At 34.3% G+C, this 18,211-nt stretch overlaps 2 protein-coding genes across 2 annotated transcripts in view; one reads left to right on the forward strand and one right to left on the reverse strand.

Annotated features, from left to right (window-relative positions):
- Arpc1 (Actin-related protein 2/3 complex, subunit 1A) overlaps positions 1-9,130 on the forward strand; it is a 55,313-nt gene extending 46,183 nt beyond the window's left edge. The window contains exons 8-10 of the mRNA XM_089093567.1: positions 3,381-3,481; positions 5,448-5,628; positions 8,942-9,130. Of these exons, the coding sequence (XP_088949693.1) occupies positions 3,381-3,481; positions 5,448-5,628; positions 8,942-8,977 (318 nt within the window). The 3' untranslated portion in view covers positions 8,978-9,130. The remainder of the gene's footprint in view (positions 1-3,380; positions 3,482-5,447; positions 5,629-8,941) is intronic.
- A 261-nt stretch (positions 9,131-9,391) lies between these two features.
- Positions 9,392-18,211, reverse strand: part of Arp8 (Actin-related protein 8) — a 66,298-nt gene continuing 57,478 nt past the window's right edge. The window contains exons 11-12 of the mRNA XM_089093563.1: positions 13,282-13,407; positions 9,392-9,828 (exon numbers count right to left, since the gene is read on the reverse strand). Coding sequence (XP_088949689.1) covers positions 9,632-9,828; positions 13,282-13,407 — 323 coding nt within the window. The 3' untranslated portion in view covers positions 9,392-9,631. The remainder of the gene's footprint in view (positions 9,829-13,281; positions 13,408-18,211) is intronic.

Here is an 18,211-nt window from a genome sequence, read left to right on the forward strand (position 1 = left end):
CTATTATACTGTGAAGTGTTATTTTCCTTGATAAATCTGCACGTCAAAATCGGCTTATCACATCTAAAGCTTTTTAAACACTTCTTTTCATGTTTAAGCGAAGGAGCATCATTAACCATTCGAGCTTTGTATATATGGCGATTCCACGTCTTTGGAAGTTTGAGCACGCGTGAAATCTTGGTCAGTCCTAAATTTATGTTTTCTGTCCCGATGTCGCGGAAAGTTTTCAAGTTATCCACATTTCGAATATCCATGGGGAAAAAACATGCGACTCCAGGTCTTATCCCACGTGAAGCGTGCGTTAAAACCATAGATATAGGAAAGGAGATAGATGCCAAATTCGAGGCAGTCCGTGTCATTTATTCGATTTTTCTGTAACAAAACATCCATTCTAAATATACAGCGGGGTTAATGGCAAAATCTGAGCGCAAAACTGCAGAATTTAGCCTCTATTATTTTTCTATCTCTATCGTTAAAACATTTTTAGCTTAATATTTGAAAGAGGATTCTTAGCTGTTAAAGTACTCGATACCTTAAGTTTTGCTTAACAGAGGGATGTACAAAGTACGGTGTTTGCTAGCATAGATTAATGGGGAAACAACTACATTTTCCTTCCAGATGCAGGCGCATCTGGATTACCTGTGGAAGACCATATCGTGGTACCACTTTTGACCTAAAGTGCAGACAGGACAAAGCATAACAACAAAAAAGAACTCCGTAAGTTTCGACTGAAAGGAATTTTGCAGTTCTCTGGTTCGCAGAAATCATGGCGCCAAGTTCATAAAGCTGAAGAGAGTTCGTACGGCCAACCACCTTCCAATCTCTCACTTAGTGCATGGGAAGAATATTATAAGGACACTTTCTCTGATATGATTCAGCGTTCCTTTGTACAGTTGATATTTCGAAGGCTTTCGATTCTGTGAATCATCCTCAAGCAGTTGCTTCTTTGATTAAATCGGGAATTAATAAAAAGTGTATGTGCGACGCTACTTTATTAGTATTGTAATTCTATTGTTTTTGCTAAATGGGATTCGAGGCTGAGCGCTCCGATTCAAACAATAAGTGGGGTCTTCCAAGGAAGCTTGCTATCGCCCAGCATATTTAAATCGGCAATTACTGATGTTCTTAATGTCCTTTGGCCCAATTCGTTTCTTAACGGCCTGGAGATAACGTATCTCGCGTATGCTGACGATGTATTACTGATTAGTAGAAAGCGCGAAGCTCTTCAATCTAATCTTGATAGGCTCTTGTTTGGCTTTTCTAGTAGTGGTCTGCGAATTAATAGTTCGAAGTGTGAATTTTCAGCGTTTAACTGTAATTATCCAGTTTGTCTTTCTATCTGTACTTCTGCTATTTCTTGCGTTGATTCATTTATGTATGTAGGAGCACGGTTCGCTTGTACGTTACGTCAGACAAGAGAGGCAATATGTTGTCAAGTAGTGGAAAGTTTTCGGTCTAGCTATGGTTCGATTGTACCAAATCGGGGTAGATTTTGCCGGAAAGATCTTGGAAAGATTTTCTCGTCTTGCGTTGCGCCCCACGTTACGTATTTGTCGGGACTGCTCCTTCTCCTGACAGGAAGAGATGTGTCGCGTCTTAGAAAAAATTATTTTAAGTTTTGTAAATATTTCCTAAATCTTCCTTCTAGGCACAGTAATTCAAAATAATTCAGAATTTCCATGTCCGGAATCCTTTCCATCATCTAGTAGTATTGGGCTCCTTAATCAGCTCGTAAATCAGCATCAGCAAAGTCGCGCCTCGTGCCCCTTTTTTTGAATAGTGTTCTAACTGATTACTAATGTCTATTTTTTTTTTCCTTATTTCTTATGTACTTTACTTCTTCCTTTGTGTATTTATAGCGGGTTTGTAAATAAAAAAAGAGACATCTAAGGATGGGAGGATGGTGTATGCTGAGACAAGTATCATCAACGCACTGGGCCAATTATAAACAAATTTAGCTGGTCATTTCCATTTGATCATTGGGAAACTTTTTATGGAATATTCAAATATGTAATAAAAATTCATTTTTTTGCAAATGAAGAACTAAACGCATTTTTCGATTTGTTTTTATTTTTATTTCAGAAGCCGAAATTAAAATATCTTATTACGAAGAAATAGTCGTAAATCAAAAAATTACGTGATGTTTTATAAACGATGGAAGAGGGGTCACAGTAATTTTGAGGCTTACACTCCACTCCTAATACAACCTATACATATTGCGACTTACACGCTGTCTCCATATAACCTACAGAAAACCATCTCAGAAAAAAAAAACATATTTTGAATATCCCAGAGACGATATTACTCAATCGCCATCTGAGGCCAATACGCTCCGTACTAGGCCGGGGAAGGAGCATCCCACAGGTACGACTGACCACGTATCTCTTATCTGTACTCCAAAAATGACGGATATATAATCTCATATGATATCCTTATCAAAATTGCAAAACTTTGAGAACCTAGGCTAAGAAAAATATATACAGACGCAGTAAACCGAAAAAAAACTCGTTTTTATGTTCCACGCACAAAATTGGACTGACTGAAAAACAGAACACAAAAAAAAACTCCAGCTTCTGGGCGGGGTGTGTTCTATGGACTTTCTGACCAATCCGCGGGTCATCACGGCATGTAATAGCCCCGTGAAGATTCTCAATAAATAGTACTTACAAAATTCGTCCAAAAAGATTGTCTGGCTGACTGGTGACTCTTCGTCTAGCTGTATTTTTCGTCTATCCTAATTAGATAACTTATTCGTACAAGGCGTAAAAAGATTGACGCGGAAAAGGGAAGGAATCAGTTGAAAGTTAGATGATGAGTTACGAAAAGGACATTTATTTGATACCTAGGGTCATGGGCCCGGCGCGTGGCAATATTTGAACTCAGCCCAAAAATCCTTATCAGTAACAAAATCAATTTTCTGGTTGTCTTTGGTATAAGAATAATAATAATAAAAAACAGCAACTACGTTATAATCATGCAAGTGAAATCGGTCAAAAAGTTGCTGCTAGGTCTTTTTTTAAGATACAGGGAGATTTTGTTTTTAAAATATTTGTTTGTGTTCATTCGTCCTTTATCTTATTTGTGTGCCGAATTAGAAGATTTGATAGATAATATTTATTCTTATTTTACCCTTTTCATTTGACCCCGCTGCAAAAGCTGATGCCCATGTGTGTTTGGAGTCATTGGAGAGGGAGGAGGTCAGTGCCATAATGATTCCGGATTTCACTGTCGTATTTATAGCTTTATAGTCCCTGTAGCTATGTAGAGTTATTCAGCAATGCACGCCGGATTTATTGTTGGTTTTTATGTTTTTTCTCACTTACCTATGCCAATTAAATTTCGTATAAGTTGTTTCTTCATTAAATTTGTTCGTTTTTCAGGGTCATGGATGTTGTCCAATGTTGTATTCAATGAGTAGTGGACAATTATCTTTTGTCGGGAAGCTTGATCATAAGCAAAAAAAGGAATCAGCAGGACTGAGGTAAGTGAATTCGACACCCTTGAATAATGTCTTAGCTAGAGAGTGGGGGGGGGGGGCAAGGGAATGCTGGTCTCCGGGTTTAACCTAGGTTGGGTGCTTATCAGATAAACGCGTTTCTTTTTTTTTTTTTTTTTTTTTTTTTTTTTTTTTTTTTTTTTCCTTTGACTGCAAAGGGTATTTGAATGCAGAGAAAGCAAAAGTATCTCAGGGGATCACGCGCTTTCATAGTCATCAGGGTGCATTTCAGATGAAACCCCTGACGGGGGGTGGCCGGGGGCCAAGTGGACCCTGAAATTTTGACTTGACAGAAGGGGTGGAGGTGAACCAATAATATTATATCTATCAGGGTAATCAAAATAGCACATCAGCAATATCTCCGGAACGACTTGAGGAATCGAGTTGAAACTTTTAAGAATATTGAGAGGGGATTTCAAATTTTAAGTTTGTATGGAATGAGAGGGCCAAACCATCTTTGTCTTGAAATATTTGTTCGTCCAGAAAAGGGCCAATTATATGTATATACCTGACCAAGAGAAGTATCCTTAGCTCAGTTATAAAAAAGAAATTCGTGACGCAAGAACATATGAAAAAAAAAATCTCCGATTGGCTTGAAACTAACTGGGCATGTAGATTTTGGAAGAATTTTTTTTTTTTTTCGATTCATAGTGCAAAAAAAGATCGTTTTTTCGCTGATCGACTTGGATGACACCAGACGTAAAAAACAGCGATTTAGGAAGCAAATCTGGTTGTATTGATTCGTAACGTCCGATTTTCTTTTTTTGAGAGAAAAAAAAATTTATAAACAAACATCAAAATATTTTTTTAATAAAATGATGGAACAAAAAAGTGTATATCAAAGCTTGTCTACAGGATGGGGGTCACGACTGCTTCAGTCCATAAAATATGCAGATTTTCAATCCATACGATTCGAAATCACTCCCCTTATCGTTTCCGATTTTTATAGCAAACATACCGTTCAAGAAATTATTGTGCGAAAGTAAGGCTGATCGAACATTTTGATTGCACGTTCAAATTTTGTCTATAGTTTAGATTACAGTCAAACATTTTAGTTCTGAGTTGCCTAGTGTATTAATTCAGAATCAACGCCCAGTAGCCTAGTGTAGCCAAATCAAATAAGAGGGGAAAGAACTTGCCATATGTAGTTTTACGCTTAGCCAAGTTTGAAAATAAAGAACATCTGGGAAATATCAGCAGAAAATGAGCGAAAAAATTTATCATCATGGAGCTCTTAGAAATTGTAACTTTCCTGATTGGTGTAGCAAACATAAACAATGACATAAATCTAAGTTATGCATTATTATTAAAACTATTCCTAAATATGAAAAATTTCAAGTTATTAGTTAATTGAGTTACCTACAAAAAATTCTTTTTAGAAAGACCAATCAGGCTTTTATAATTAGGCTCCTATTCTGTTATATTTATTTCTTTATTTGACTACTGTCATATCAATAGAATCCTTATTTTCTTCCGATTTAAAATTATCACTTTTGTTACTTAATTTTTACATATTCCCACTAGCCTATATTTATTGAATAACTTGACTGAAGATAACCGTTGTACCACCTTTTTGACTGTTGTATTGCCCGAGGATGAGCTAAAAATGTTTTCATTTTGATCTTCTTGGTACTTTCAAATAGTAAAATTAAATCTGAAGTTACAAATGAAATTATGCTAAGAATGTGTTTTCCTCTGAAATTTAACTAATGTCACGATTTTCTTCTTTTTTTATTATTTATATCTTAACCAATAAGAAACATACTCTTCAAAATACAAATCTTTTTCAGTATAGTCCTTAAGACGGTTCGGCCTTTAGAGGGTTAAGATGGGAGGGTGGGGTATCCCCACTGTTATATTGTGGCAAATGAATAGATTTTTTTTAGTTTTATGGACTTGTGTGAAAATTAGTCTCAAAAAGGTTCAGATATTAGTATTCTTTTATTTTTAGCGCATTTAAGAGATTTCAAACGATGGACAGGCAGAATCGCAGTGAGATTGAAGACACAAGTCTCGATACTATTCATCAAAATGCCATAACCAGTATGCGCTTATACAAGGGCTCCAAAGCCGATGCAAACCAATTTTCAACTGCTGGTGTAGATGGTCAAATCGTCATCTGGAGTCTTAAGGTAAATAATAGGCCTTTTCATTGAGGTTCGACTGAAGAAGCTGATTTTGTTTGACAATCTGATTGTGGAACTGTGGAAGCAATTAGGTTCTCGTTTGGATTGTAAAATTGAACATACAAATTCTTAGTAAGATTTTAAATTTTGGACTGTTGAAAATATCAAATATAAAACGTGGAGATATAGGCTCCTTTTGTGATTGAAAAAGTTTCTGCTACTTTTTGTTTCCAAGTATGTCTAATTTTAATTATCTTTTTGCATCGCGAAAACTTAAGAATCTAATTTGATAATCCAGATTGTCAAGAAAGAAGGCCATACATACTAGATGCTATACATTGTTGATATTTAGTCGAAACAATTTTGTATTTTATTTTGACAAATTGTTCTTTAATTTGTAATGTATGGATTAGTGTTTTACCGACTTAATTGTGAAACCTTTTTTTCCTGTGGCTCCAAAGCCGAAATTTTTCTATTATTCTTTTAAAAAATGGGTTATATAACGTTTTTACTACTAAATTTCATACAACATACGTTCAACCTTGAATTAAAAGAGACATGCTCTTACCTATCAAGAGGCGACAAAAGGTAATATTTACCGATATTATGCTCCACTAGGCGTTGAGAGATTAGGAAGAACACATTTTGTCGGGCAGATCCTAAAAAAATTATCTATTTTCTATTTTTGTTGACAAACGGAATCGGGCCGTAAGTTAGTTTATCAACAACCCCATATCCACTCGAGAGCTTCCTGATCTAGCCTGATCACGAACTAAGAAATTAAGTTTATACATGTCTAGGAGCATATCTTCAAAGTTTTACAGAAATATTTCTTCTTTCTTTTTCCTCTTCCCTTAGTTTTCTGCTGGTTTTCGTTCAGCTCTGTCTTGTCATGGAATGTAGAAACAGGAAAGTATATTAAAAAAGAAAAAACAAGCTAAAATTAAAAATTATGGGAATCACTGTAGTTAGGGTGGTATGTGAGTGCAGAGTTGTATGATCTTCCATCCTCAGGCATTAAAGTTAGGTCACATATCCAGTCGCTCATGTCAACGAAACATTAATGTTGTATTTTTGAATGCGCTATGACTAGAGAGCTAGTTGTTAGTTCTTGAGTTTCTTGGTTTTATTTGCTACAAAATAAGCTTTTATTTAATTTCTATGTGTATACTACCGGGTTTAGCTTTAAAAAAAATGTTAATTATGTTCTTTTCGCTTTATGTCAAGTAGTCAATTGGCCTTGTTCATGAATAAACAGTCGTACCTTATGTAGAAAATCAAAATACTCGAAACCAACGTACTAAAAAATTAGAATGTCGACAAAATCAAAATGCGGGTCAAATAAAAGTCGTGTTAAGTGGCAGTGGTAAATCCATAATAGGGAAACCGTATTTTAGTAAGAAACGATTTAAAATTATTAACAAAATAGATATTCGCTTGATACGATGAGTGATTTCAAAGGAGGATGTCCCTCCCCCCTCAACCCCTCGCTCTTTATGCTAAAGTTTTTTATAACTTGTTTCTTTAATTTAATATTTGTCTTTTTCAAATCGTGCCGAAAAATCCCCCGGATTATTCTCCCCACATGTAAAACTGAGGAGGCAAAGAGAAAGTAATTCAAATGAAATGAATTCCGGGAAATTTACCCCGAACAATCTCCCCCCCCCCCCGGAAAATTCTCCCTACAAGTAAAATTGAGCAACTGAAGAGACAGTAAGACGAATAAAAATAATTACGTGTATGAACTCCAGAAAAGAGTTCCGGAAATTATCCCCTTGGAATTTTTTCGAAGGAAACAAAGCTCCTGTCAGCACTTTCTCCCTCTTCCCCTCACCAAGAAATGTACCAAGGCTCATGGTAACCAGTCTCGCCCTTTTCACCTCTATGCCGGTGTGCATGTGAATGCAATACTTTAATAGAAAAACACTGACAGCAATGTTCAACCCCCCAATCTCATTCTATATTTATTTGACGGCTCAATGATAGTTAGGAAATTTTGCCATTAAAATGTATTCTTTGAGGCGTAAAGAGTACAAGGCACAAAAGAGTACCCCTCCCCCTCCACCTACTCAATGACCGGCCGCCCGTCCGTCATAATAGCTGATATGCACTTATACATCATTATAATTTTATAAAATATAAAGTAAGTTAGTTTAATTAAATGAAACTTTAAAATAAATGTCAGAAACATTTTTCTGTAATAAGAAGGGAAGCTTCACCCTGCAGTACCCTTTTTCAATCTTAATCCAAATGAATAGTGATGAGACATTAATTCCTAGACTCACCCCATCCATACACACACCCTTTTCTATATTTATATGAAGGCTCATGGAGAGTTAGACAATTTGGGCATTGAAACGCTCTCTTTTAGGTATGTGATACCCCATCTCCCCACCCCCTGCGCAATGACCCACCGTCCCTCTTTCATATGCACAATTATATGAAACTGAACATAATTCCATTAAAAATCAAGTGACTCAGCTTAGTTAAATCAAGGATTAAGCCAATAAATGTCTATATCTACCATTTATTTTATGTAGACTGCGTGATTTTTCAGTAAGCAGTACGTCACCGCGTGGCATTACTTCCTATATAGCTGGGAAGCTCAACATTATGTTTTTTGATATTAATAAATAAATTGGATGTATCGGAATTGTTAATCGATGGCAACTTCGCCATCTTGGATGTCTCGGAATTGTTAATCGATGGCAACTTCGCCATCTTCGCGGAGTTTTGTGCCACAAAAGGGCAAACAGCGCCACTTTCCCGTGGCACAATAATTTGATCGTTGAAAAAGGACACTAAAACTTTTGATTCCCGTTTGAATGAGCTTTCTCCCGATTTCCTTTGACCCTTAGTCCGATACGATCACCCTCGAAGAAAGTATAAACACACATCCGTGACCTTTCTTCCGGGAAAAAATACGATTCCACATTTTTATAGATAGGAGCTTGAAACCTCTACAGTCGGGTCCTCTGATGTGCTGAATCTAATGATGGGACTTTCATTAGGATCACTTCTCTTTTGGGGGAAATCCCCCCCCCCCCCTTTCAAAAATTATGCATTTTTTTTCAGACCCGAAGCTTTTAAGTGGTAACTTTAAACTTATTGAATCTTATTATTGGGAATCAGCATGAAAATTTAATTCTTCTGATGTAACAACTGTTACCGAAATACTATTTTTTTGAGTTTTGGTCACTATTGCCACGAGTCGCTCCTTACTAACAGTTCGTTAATACGAACTGTTAGATTACTTTTTCTTATCAGCCCATTTAAAGGTATTTTTATTAAAAGGTTCTTTATATGTTTTTTTTTATAGAGTCTAGACGGTAGTATGAAGAATTTGAAGATATGAAATTGAAGACAATCAATTGTCTGGCAGTCCGTTTGTATTTGTTTTTAATTTTCCTTAATAAGCTAAATTGTATGAACTTCTTTTGCACTGTCTTTGTCTTGTGTATGTTTTCCTTGTCCTTTTAAAATAAATTTCAATATTTTATTATGAAAACCGAGTTTGAACATTTGTAAAATTGCAGACAGTTACTATAGCCTAAAACCACAGATATATTAATGGAAGCTTAAAGTAAAATTCTGCTGCAGGTGCTGGTCTAGTGTCATACTGTTTTCGAGAATATCTTAGAAAATAGAAATTAGTTAAAAGTAATTCCTCTAATAAATACTAAAGAAACTTAAGATACGCATATTCGTCTTAGTGCAACGAAATACAAAAACACGCAGATTCTGAGCGTTCTACATGAATTTCTTAGGCTGAATGAAATGCTTTTGAATATTCTTTTTAAAGAACAGAAAATTTAATAATTGTCATGTATTTCTTTACCTCCATCCATTTTTCCTTCGAGCTTTGCGAACTGTATCCTAACCTTTTTAGTCTGTTGACAGAACTAGTCTAGTCTCTTTATCACTATTTACCGTGGTTCTTTCTCTAGTTTCAGTCTAAAGATAAAATTAAAAACTTTAAATATGAAAAAAAAAACATTAAGAAACCGCATTAAAAATTAAAAAAAAAAAAAAATAACCAAACAAACGGCGCTCTTTCTCTAAGAATTTTGACACTATATCTCTTCCATTCTTTGGGTTTTATCCATAGTTCATTGGCAGCATCCATACAAGCAAATAAAGCAGCACCTTTCCAGACAGTATTCTCTGAGTCTTGATCTTTGACTCGCGTCATTACATCAATTGGCTCTGAAATAAAAAAAATCTCATTCTGGTCAGAGCACAGTTTCATCAACTTTTAACCTACGGAAACGAATAATTCTAAAAACTCGCTGCCAAATTAAACCACCTTTGGCGATTACGCTAGAGAATATTTCTCCATTAAGAAGCCTCTTCCCTGGCCATCTTCCAAGAAATTACTAAAAATATTGGGTACTTGTCTATTATATAAAACACACTCGAGATGTGAAGTTTGGCAAATGCTAGTGAAATAAAACAAAATATGATGAAGACACAGTGCTTTAGTAACAAAATTAGGAAAACTACCACAAAGAAATATGGAAGGGGGGCCGCCCAGAGCGCGAAAGCTGAAATAACCTAACCAAAATACCAACTAAATATTTAATATAAAAAAGCTAAAATGTGGTTTCTCAACGAGCCGAAGGTTATTCTCTAGTATAGACAGCGTGAAAAATCGGGTATTCGCAATACAAGTTCTCGAGTGCGTTTTATATTTTAGACAAGTACCAAATATTGTCCTTTTCAAAAAATCCTAATTTAATCTCGGGCATACAGCCTTTCTGTTATCCTCGGTGGATTTTTTTTAGTAAGACTAATCTAGGTATTTTTCCTCCCTGGAGGATAGAATAAATCTAAAAAATATATCATACGATTACATTTTCAGTGAGAAAAACTTCCTGCCTAATCTGAAGGGAGTCGTATTCTTCAATATTGCAAAGATGGCAATTTTTTTACGGAAAATTTTCGCTATTTGTCTTAAAGCAGTTTAAGTTACTTTTTCATGATACACATGTTGGTAGATTCAAACCAATTCTTTCACAAATAGCACAATTTGGCACTACATCTCAAAGATTTATGCATTAAATTATTCTTAAACAGTTTCTATAAAAAAAAAAGATAAAGCTATACCTTTTCTTGAACCCGTTTTATGCCTGAAAGAGAACCATATTCAGTTTTCTTTTGCAAATATACCTATTTTAATATTTGAACAAATATTATTTGCTGCTGTGTTTCAATGGTCTCTTCTTTGTCCTCTTTTTTGCAGCAATAACATTTATAAATAAAGGACCTTCGCAGGAAAGCTTTACAGAGCTGTTCTGAAAAATTTTATAAGTAGAGTAATACCGATTTGTCAAAAATCAAGACCCCATCCCTGCAATTAACACGTTTTAAGTCAGATGTGCCCTATATGGCAATATCCAATACTATATCAATTGATGGTTGTCGGCAAAAACACCGATTATCTTCCTTTTGAAGTATTCTTCTTAAAAGCACGCTATTTGTTGTCACAATCTTACGTAACTTCAAATTGCAATTGCTCAAAACTGTTTTTTTTTTTTTTTTTTTTTTGCTTGAAACGTGTTCATTATAGGGAACAGAATATCTTTGTTTTAACAGTTATTTCACAGAGTTTTCATTAAAATGGGTGCACACAGTATCTGAATCTTTAGTTGTAATAATTAATGTTTCTGAAATACTTTTAATTCCTTTTACTTGATTTAAATCTCATATAACTTACAGAACCACCTGAGCTAGTGTTCTTTCCACTGGCTAAAACAAATTAACATAGAAACAGCAGGGGGAATACAACAAAATGGTAAAAAGTCAGGATTATTGCCATGCGCTTAAAGAATAATGTGAATAACGTGATTGACTCAACAAAAATGTGACGAAAGGATAGGACAGCAATATTGAAATTTCTCTTCGATTTTTCGGACCATGTTTGTGACGCTAAGGCGAGAAGCTTGGTTTAAAAGCTTCAAACAAATCCCCCATAGGAAAAAAAATATGAACTTTCCACCCGATCACTTCGTAAAGCTCAGTTGATGGTATTTAACTTAGTCTTGACAAAAAGCCACTTATTTAGCTTCAAAGCGTTGCATTCTTGCCATTTAAACATTAAGTTCTCTTCAACTTTTTCTCTTCAAATTGATCAACTTTGTTAACTATAAAAAAAACGTTCAACAAAGGTCAAATTCTTACTGAGTGCCAAAGTAATTTGTACCTTAAGTATCACAATACCTTAATGAAATTTTCGGAAATACTATTGACAAGCATGTTGACACCAAGTGAGTGGCCTTTGACGGTTGAAATTGTTTCAGATTAAAATACCCATAACTTCCTTGAAAACACTCAAAATAGATTTAGTATTAATCTTATACTTTAATAAAATTTTCGGAAAAACTATTCACGAGTATATCGACATCAAGTGTGGCCTTTGACGGTTAAAATTATTTGCTTCCAAAGTGTCTTGTCACAACCGGAGGGTCACGTTTTTCAGTTTCTGAAAGGCATTCTCCATTTCGGACAACACTGGACAACATTTTCTAAATGGTCTATTACCTTATAAGCTCCAGAAAGTGAAAGGTATTCTCCATTTCGGACAACATTTTCTAGATGGTCTATTACCTTATGAGCTCCAGAAAGTGCAAGGCATTCTCCATTTCGGACAACACTGGACAACATTTTATAGATGGTCTATTACCTTATGAGCTCCAGAAAGTGAAAGGCATTCTCCATTTCGGACAACACTGGACAACATTTTCTAGATGGTCAATTACCTTATGAGCTCCAGAAAGTGAAAGGCATTCTCCATTTCGGACAACATTTCCTAGATGGTCTATTACCTTATGAGCTCCAGAAAGTGAAAGGCATTCTCCATTTCAGACAACACTGGACAACATTTTTTAGATGGTCTATTACCCTATGAGCTCCAGAAAGTGAAAGGCATTCTCTATTTCGGACAACACTGGACAACATTTTCTATATGGTCTGTTACCTTATGAGCTCCAGAAAGTGAAAGGCATTCTCCATTTCGGACAACACTGGATAACGTTTTCTAGATGGTCTATTACCTTATGAGCTCCAGAAAGTGAAAGACATTCTCCATTTCAGACAACACTGGACAACATTTTCTAGATGGTCTATTACCTTATGAGCTCCAGAAAGTGAAAGGCATTCTCCATTTCGGACAACACTGGACAACATTTTCTAGATGGTCTAGTACCTTATGAGCTCCAGAAATTGAAAGGCATTCTCCATTTCGGACAACACTGGACAACATTTTCTAGATGGTGTATTACCTTATGAGCTCCAGAAAGTGAAAGGCATTCTCCATTATGGACAACATTTTCTAGATGGTCTATTACCTTATGAGCTCCAGAAATTGAAAGGCATTCTCCGTTTCGGACAGGACTGGACAACATTTTCTAGATAGTCTATTACCTTATGAGCTCCAGAAAGTGAAAGCTAGAGCAGATTACCAGAAACCTGCTCTATGTACAATTTGGAGATAAAGTTTCACAAAAGGAGAATTCAAAAGCAAAAAGATTATGGAATTATATATTGAAGAACTAGAAATTTTCAGTCTGTTATTTGAATGACAAAAAATTAAGACACTAAAAGAATAGCAAGAATAATAAATTCTGGAAGGCCAAGAGAAACATCAAAAAAGACATTTACCTCCTCTATGTTCTATAGGGATTTTCAAAGCAATTCGATTTTGCAACCATGTTGAAAAACCTTCGATTTTTGCTGAGCCACCAACGACTAAAATATTCGTATAAAGCTTGCGTACCACTTCATCCGCTGAAAACAGATTAAAAAAATTATCTACAATGAATAATTGAAATAATACTGCTAATAGAAAAGCGACGAAAGGATCACAAAAATTGTTTTCAAAATACTTCTAGATATTTAGGATTGGTGACAAAGGGTGCGTTCCAAAAGGCTATTACATAAATAAATAATTTCGTAGATGACACTGCCTTTCCATTATGATCAAAACGAAATCTAAAATAACGGATAAACTTTTTAAGACACTAAAAAAGAACTTTTTAATACAAAAATGATAATAAAAGTCTGAATATTTCAGCTTCACATCCGGAAACCGTTGTTAACGGAGTAAAAATATAGACAAAAAATATATCTTTGTTTTTTCATGTTTAAGCTATTTATATATACATATATCATGGACGCCCATACGCTGAATTCTAGGGGGGGGGGGCAAACCGGGTCGAATTAGCACTTTTAATGCTACATAATAGGAATCTCAGAACAAAAATATAAAACTAAGGCAGCATCATTCAGCCAGGAGGGGGGGGGCGGGAGCCCCTCCCCCTGCCCCCACCCCATATAGGCGCCCATGATATATATATATATATATATATATATATATATATATATATATATATATATATATATATATATATATATATATATATATATATATATAAATATATATGTAGACTCCGGCGACAAGCCGGCGGATCGACCGAACGCCGCAGACGAGAGGCCCGGTCGACCGCCGCCGAAGTGTCGCTACGCCGCAGGCGCGCCGCCGCCGGCAGAGGTGGCGGCGTTTCGCTGACTTTGAATTATTTTTGCTGCAATTCTTTATTGCGTCAACCGTAAAGTCCGGATTTGTCCTTTTCGTGTGGATTAGTATTCTAATTTCCTGATTAGAGAACAGGCAGGGCTTGCACTATCCCCGAATTTTCGGGTATTTCCCCGAAAATCTCTTCCTCACCCCGGAAACAAAATTGGTTCCCCAAATCCCCGAAAATCACCCAAACACGGTGCCACCCATAGTGATTTATCACCAGTGACTTTCCCTGCCAAATATTACTTTGCATACCATAATTCTTCACTGCTCTCTTGTTCGTTAATTTTCGTCTCTTTTGTTACTTTGCATAAAAACCAGACAGATGCAATATGCAATTGCAAATACTGCAATATATACAGTTCTTAATTTGTTGACAAAAAAAAGTATCGTCTTTATGAAATGAGTTTAAATCATTTCGAATGCAGTTTTCCAATTGCTATTTCTTACATTATTCGTAGTCAAGAATTTTATTTTCAAGTTGAATAGAATTATAGAACGCATTCACTACTATGCAGCTTCAGCCTTCTGTTGGATTTTGAAATTGATAGCCGACAGATTGCTTCTACAGATGAGTTGTAAGTTTGCAGATTTTTGTTTTCTTTTGCTGTTTTTAGATAAGATTTTCTTAATGTTTAATACTCAATTGTTGAACACCTGATAGATTAAAGAAAATACAAGGCAGACCAGGTAGATTAGTACCAGCCAGATTCACACTAAAACGAACTGGTGTGACGAAAGCAATATCAACATCCCCACCTAACGTTGCGCTTGAGTGACGGCGCCCTTGGTCCAGTGCCCAAGTTACATTAAAAGGTCAGGTCATAATAAAATCTTTCAATTTGGGAGGTTCAAGGAAGTCTTTGACAGTCTTATGACCTCAGGGTACTAAATGTTGCAAATCTGCAGCGGTTTAAAAAATTCGATCACCCCACCAATGATGACCAAAAATATAACAAATGTAACATTTAGAATATTATAATACTTTTTTCAAAGCTTTGAAGAAAAGCAAAAAAGGCTAAATACCCCTAACTACGTTTGAAAGCTATTTTAAAAAGAAACTCTTTAGAGATTTCCATGGATATGACCATAGCAGAAGTTTTGAGCCAGAGTGGGGGTCAAAGAGCAATCTTAGATTATTTTGACCGCAGGCGATCTATTGTTGTAACTTTCTGAAATTTGGTGGTTTTTATGAGTATTTGGAAATCAAAGCCTAAACTCAATAACTGATACTAAGTCTCCTAACATCTTGCTTGGATTAAAAGTGACGAACTAGGAACAAAAACCTCAACATCTTCCTGGAGCTACTTCAGTCTGCATATTATTTCATTTAATTACATTTAAAACGGATGAGCTATTAATTTTTTACCTAAGAAAATAGCTGGCACTTCATTTTTCTTCATACCAATAAACCATTAAGTGTCTTTTGTTTCATTGTAATTGAAGTGTTCTCATATAAAGTGTTCATCATGTATTTTTCAATTTGATAAATTTAATCCTGTTAGATGCAGTTTATAATTTAGCTGATATTAAGTATTTATTAGTTTATAATTTGGAATGAATCCCCAAAAGAAAAAATGAATAATATCCAAAAGAGCAGTCAACAGTAATAAAAAAAAGCAGCAGTTCAGCATTAGCCGACATGACATATATTCTATAAAGAAGCCAAAAAACTTAAAATTTTTTATTTTTTTTTAATTGTTATTAAAAACCAGTTTTTAATATGAGGAAAGCTTTTTAGGAATCCAAAAGAGCCAAAAAAATAGTCAATGTCAAAGTCGCCCATATATGTTTATATATATATATATATATATATATATATATATATATATATATATATATATATATATATATATTCTGATTCTGATTTTTACTTGTGAAATATTCTGATTTTTACTTGTGATTTCTGATTCTTACTATTAATTTTGCATATATATATATATATATATATATATATATTATATATGTATATATATATATATATATATATATATATATATATATATATATATATTATATGTATATATATATATATATATATATATATTATATATATATATATATATATATATATATATATATATATATATATATATATATATATATATATATATATATATATATATATATATATATATTTATATATACGGTGATAAAGGCTCCCGGAAGTGAAGCTGAAATATTCTGATTTTTACTTGTGATTTCTGATTCTTACTATTAATTTTGCATCAGGTTTTTTTTGTCATTGTTTTTCTTTACCCTTTTTTAATAGATTTTCGTTTAAAAGCCACTTACATTAATAATAATTAATTACTTATTATTGTTTGTATCCCATAACTCAGATAACTGAAAGATTTGATCAATTCTTGACATTACAAGTACAGAAAGAAGTAAAATATTCATTTATGCAATCATGAACATTAAAGTGGTTGGAATCTATAGTTATGAGTCATTTTAAGATGAAGGTAACAATACAACGCACCTAAAGTTTTTCGCAAAAGCGTTGCCAAGCTCTTTCTTTTATCACTGATCAATAAAAGTCATGCATATCATGGGTGCCACCGTGCAAGGGCGTGGGGGATTTGGCCATCCCTGAGGAACAAGATATTTAACAAAAGTATCAAAATAGAAAAATGAGAGATATTTCCATTAAAATCATGGTTAAAGCAAAACTCCTAGTAGTGCCCCCCCCCCCCCCAGGAAAGTTCATTTCGGCGCTTTTAATGCATATAAGTAGGTAGTCAGCGCTTGAGAGTAAGATGTTGAAGACCAACAAGACTAATAAGATCTGTGATTTCCGTTTATTACTTGAATTTTTCTGCTGCCATCTAACAATTATGCGCATGCCTAATTGCATGAATATCCAAATGCCATTGTATAGACTGTAACAGTTTATTAAATTCAAGAATCATTATAAATTTAAAAAAAGAACGGGTGAAGCGCAAGTCAGCAAAGATATTACGGAATTATAAAATGAATGCTCATAAAATGAGCACTTGGATTTTGACCGTGCTATATCCAAATTGGCCTCAGGAAATTTACCTAAGAGCAGATATTAATTTCTTACATTTAATTGTGACATAATAGCAATGTCACAATAATGGATCACTCGCTGCTCCTTTGCAAAAGTACAAATAGCGCAAGTCCCTTAAGACATAGTACCTCTTCTTTTCATTCATAAGTTTAACGCTAAATTTCAACTGGGATATTAAACTGGCTTATTGAATATAGTCAAATTCACTTAATTTTGGAATGGTATATATTCTGTTAAACTACAAACCAAACAGTTTACGGAACAAAAAGATAAGACATAATAGGAAAAACAATTTGTCTAAAATATTTACTTTATTAATTGAGTTTACAGTCTTAATTACATTCACTTTAAACTATACTATATTTAAGAGTAGATATATGAGTTTTGGGTGTTTTGTGCAGAACCCCACCTAACTTTGCTTACAATTTAAAATACGTTGTTGTTATATTTCGTTTAAAATAAGGCAAAAAAAAGAAACAGTATGCCATGAGCACATGGATAGCTAACATGTGCATACGAAGACAAAAAGGAAAAAATAAGTTTTAACGCCATTACTTGTTGAATGACCTACTCTAAGGAAAGAACTAAAATATGAAGTTAATTTAAGAAATTTTATCCTAAGATGGAAGATGTACATTGTCATATCTTCACTTTGGTTTTAAAATGTTTTCTATCAGCTATGCAATCGCTAAATAAGAGAAGGGATTTTTATTGACTTTATATTAAATACGAATGAATAAATAGCCCCTAAGCTATTTCTGTCTTTTGCATACTTTTTAATCCAAAAGACTTTAAGAGAGACAATTGCCACATTAAGGCTCCTTAAAGTACCAAGGACATTGAAATCAAAACTTTTTCTGCCCCATGAACCTATTATTATTATTTATTGGAAAACCCGTCATACAAAAAAGGAAAAGACGGAGCAATAAGCAAAACAAAAAAAAAGCAATACACATAAACTTAGGAGTTATACGTGT

The sequence above is a fragment of the Artemia sp. Qi Xiang Cuo genome, chromosome 8 (assembly GCF_049724085.1).
Source record: "Artemia sp. Qi Xiang Cuo chromosome 8, ASM4972408v1, whole genome shotgun sequence".
Classification (NCBI taxonomy): domain Eukaryota; kingdom Metazoa; phylum Arthropoda; class Branchiopoda; order Anostraca; family Artemiidae; genus Artemia; species Artemia sp. Qi Xiang Cuo.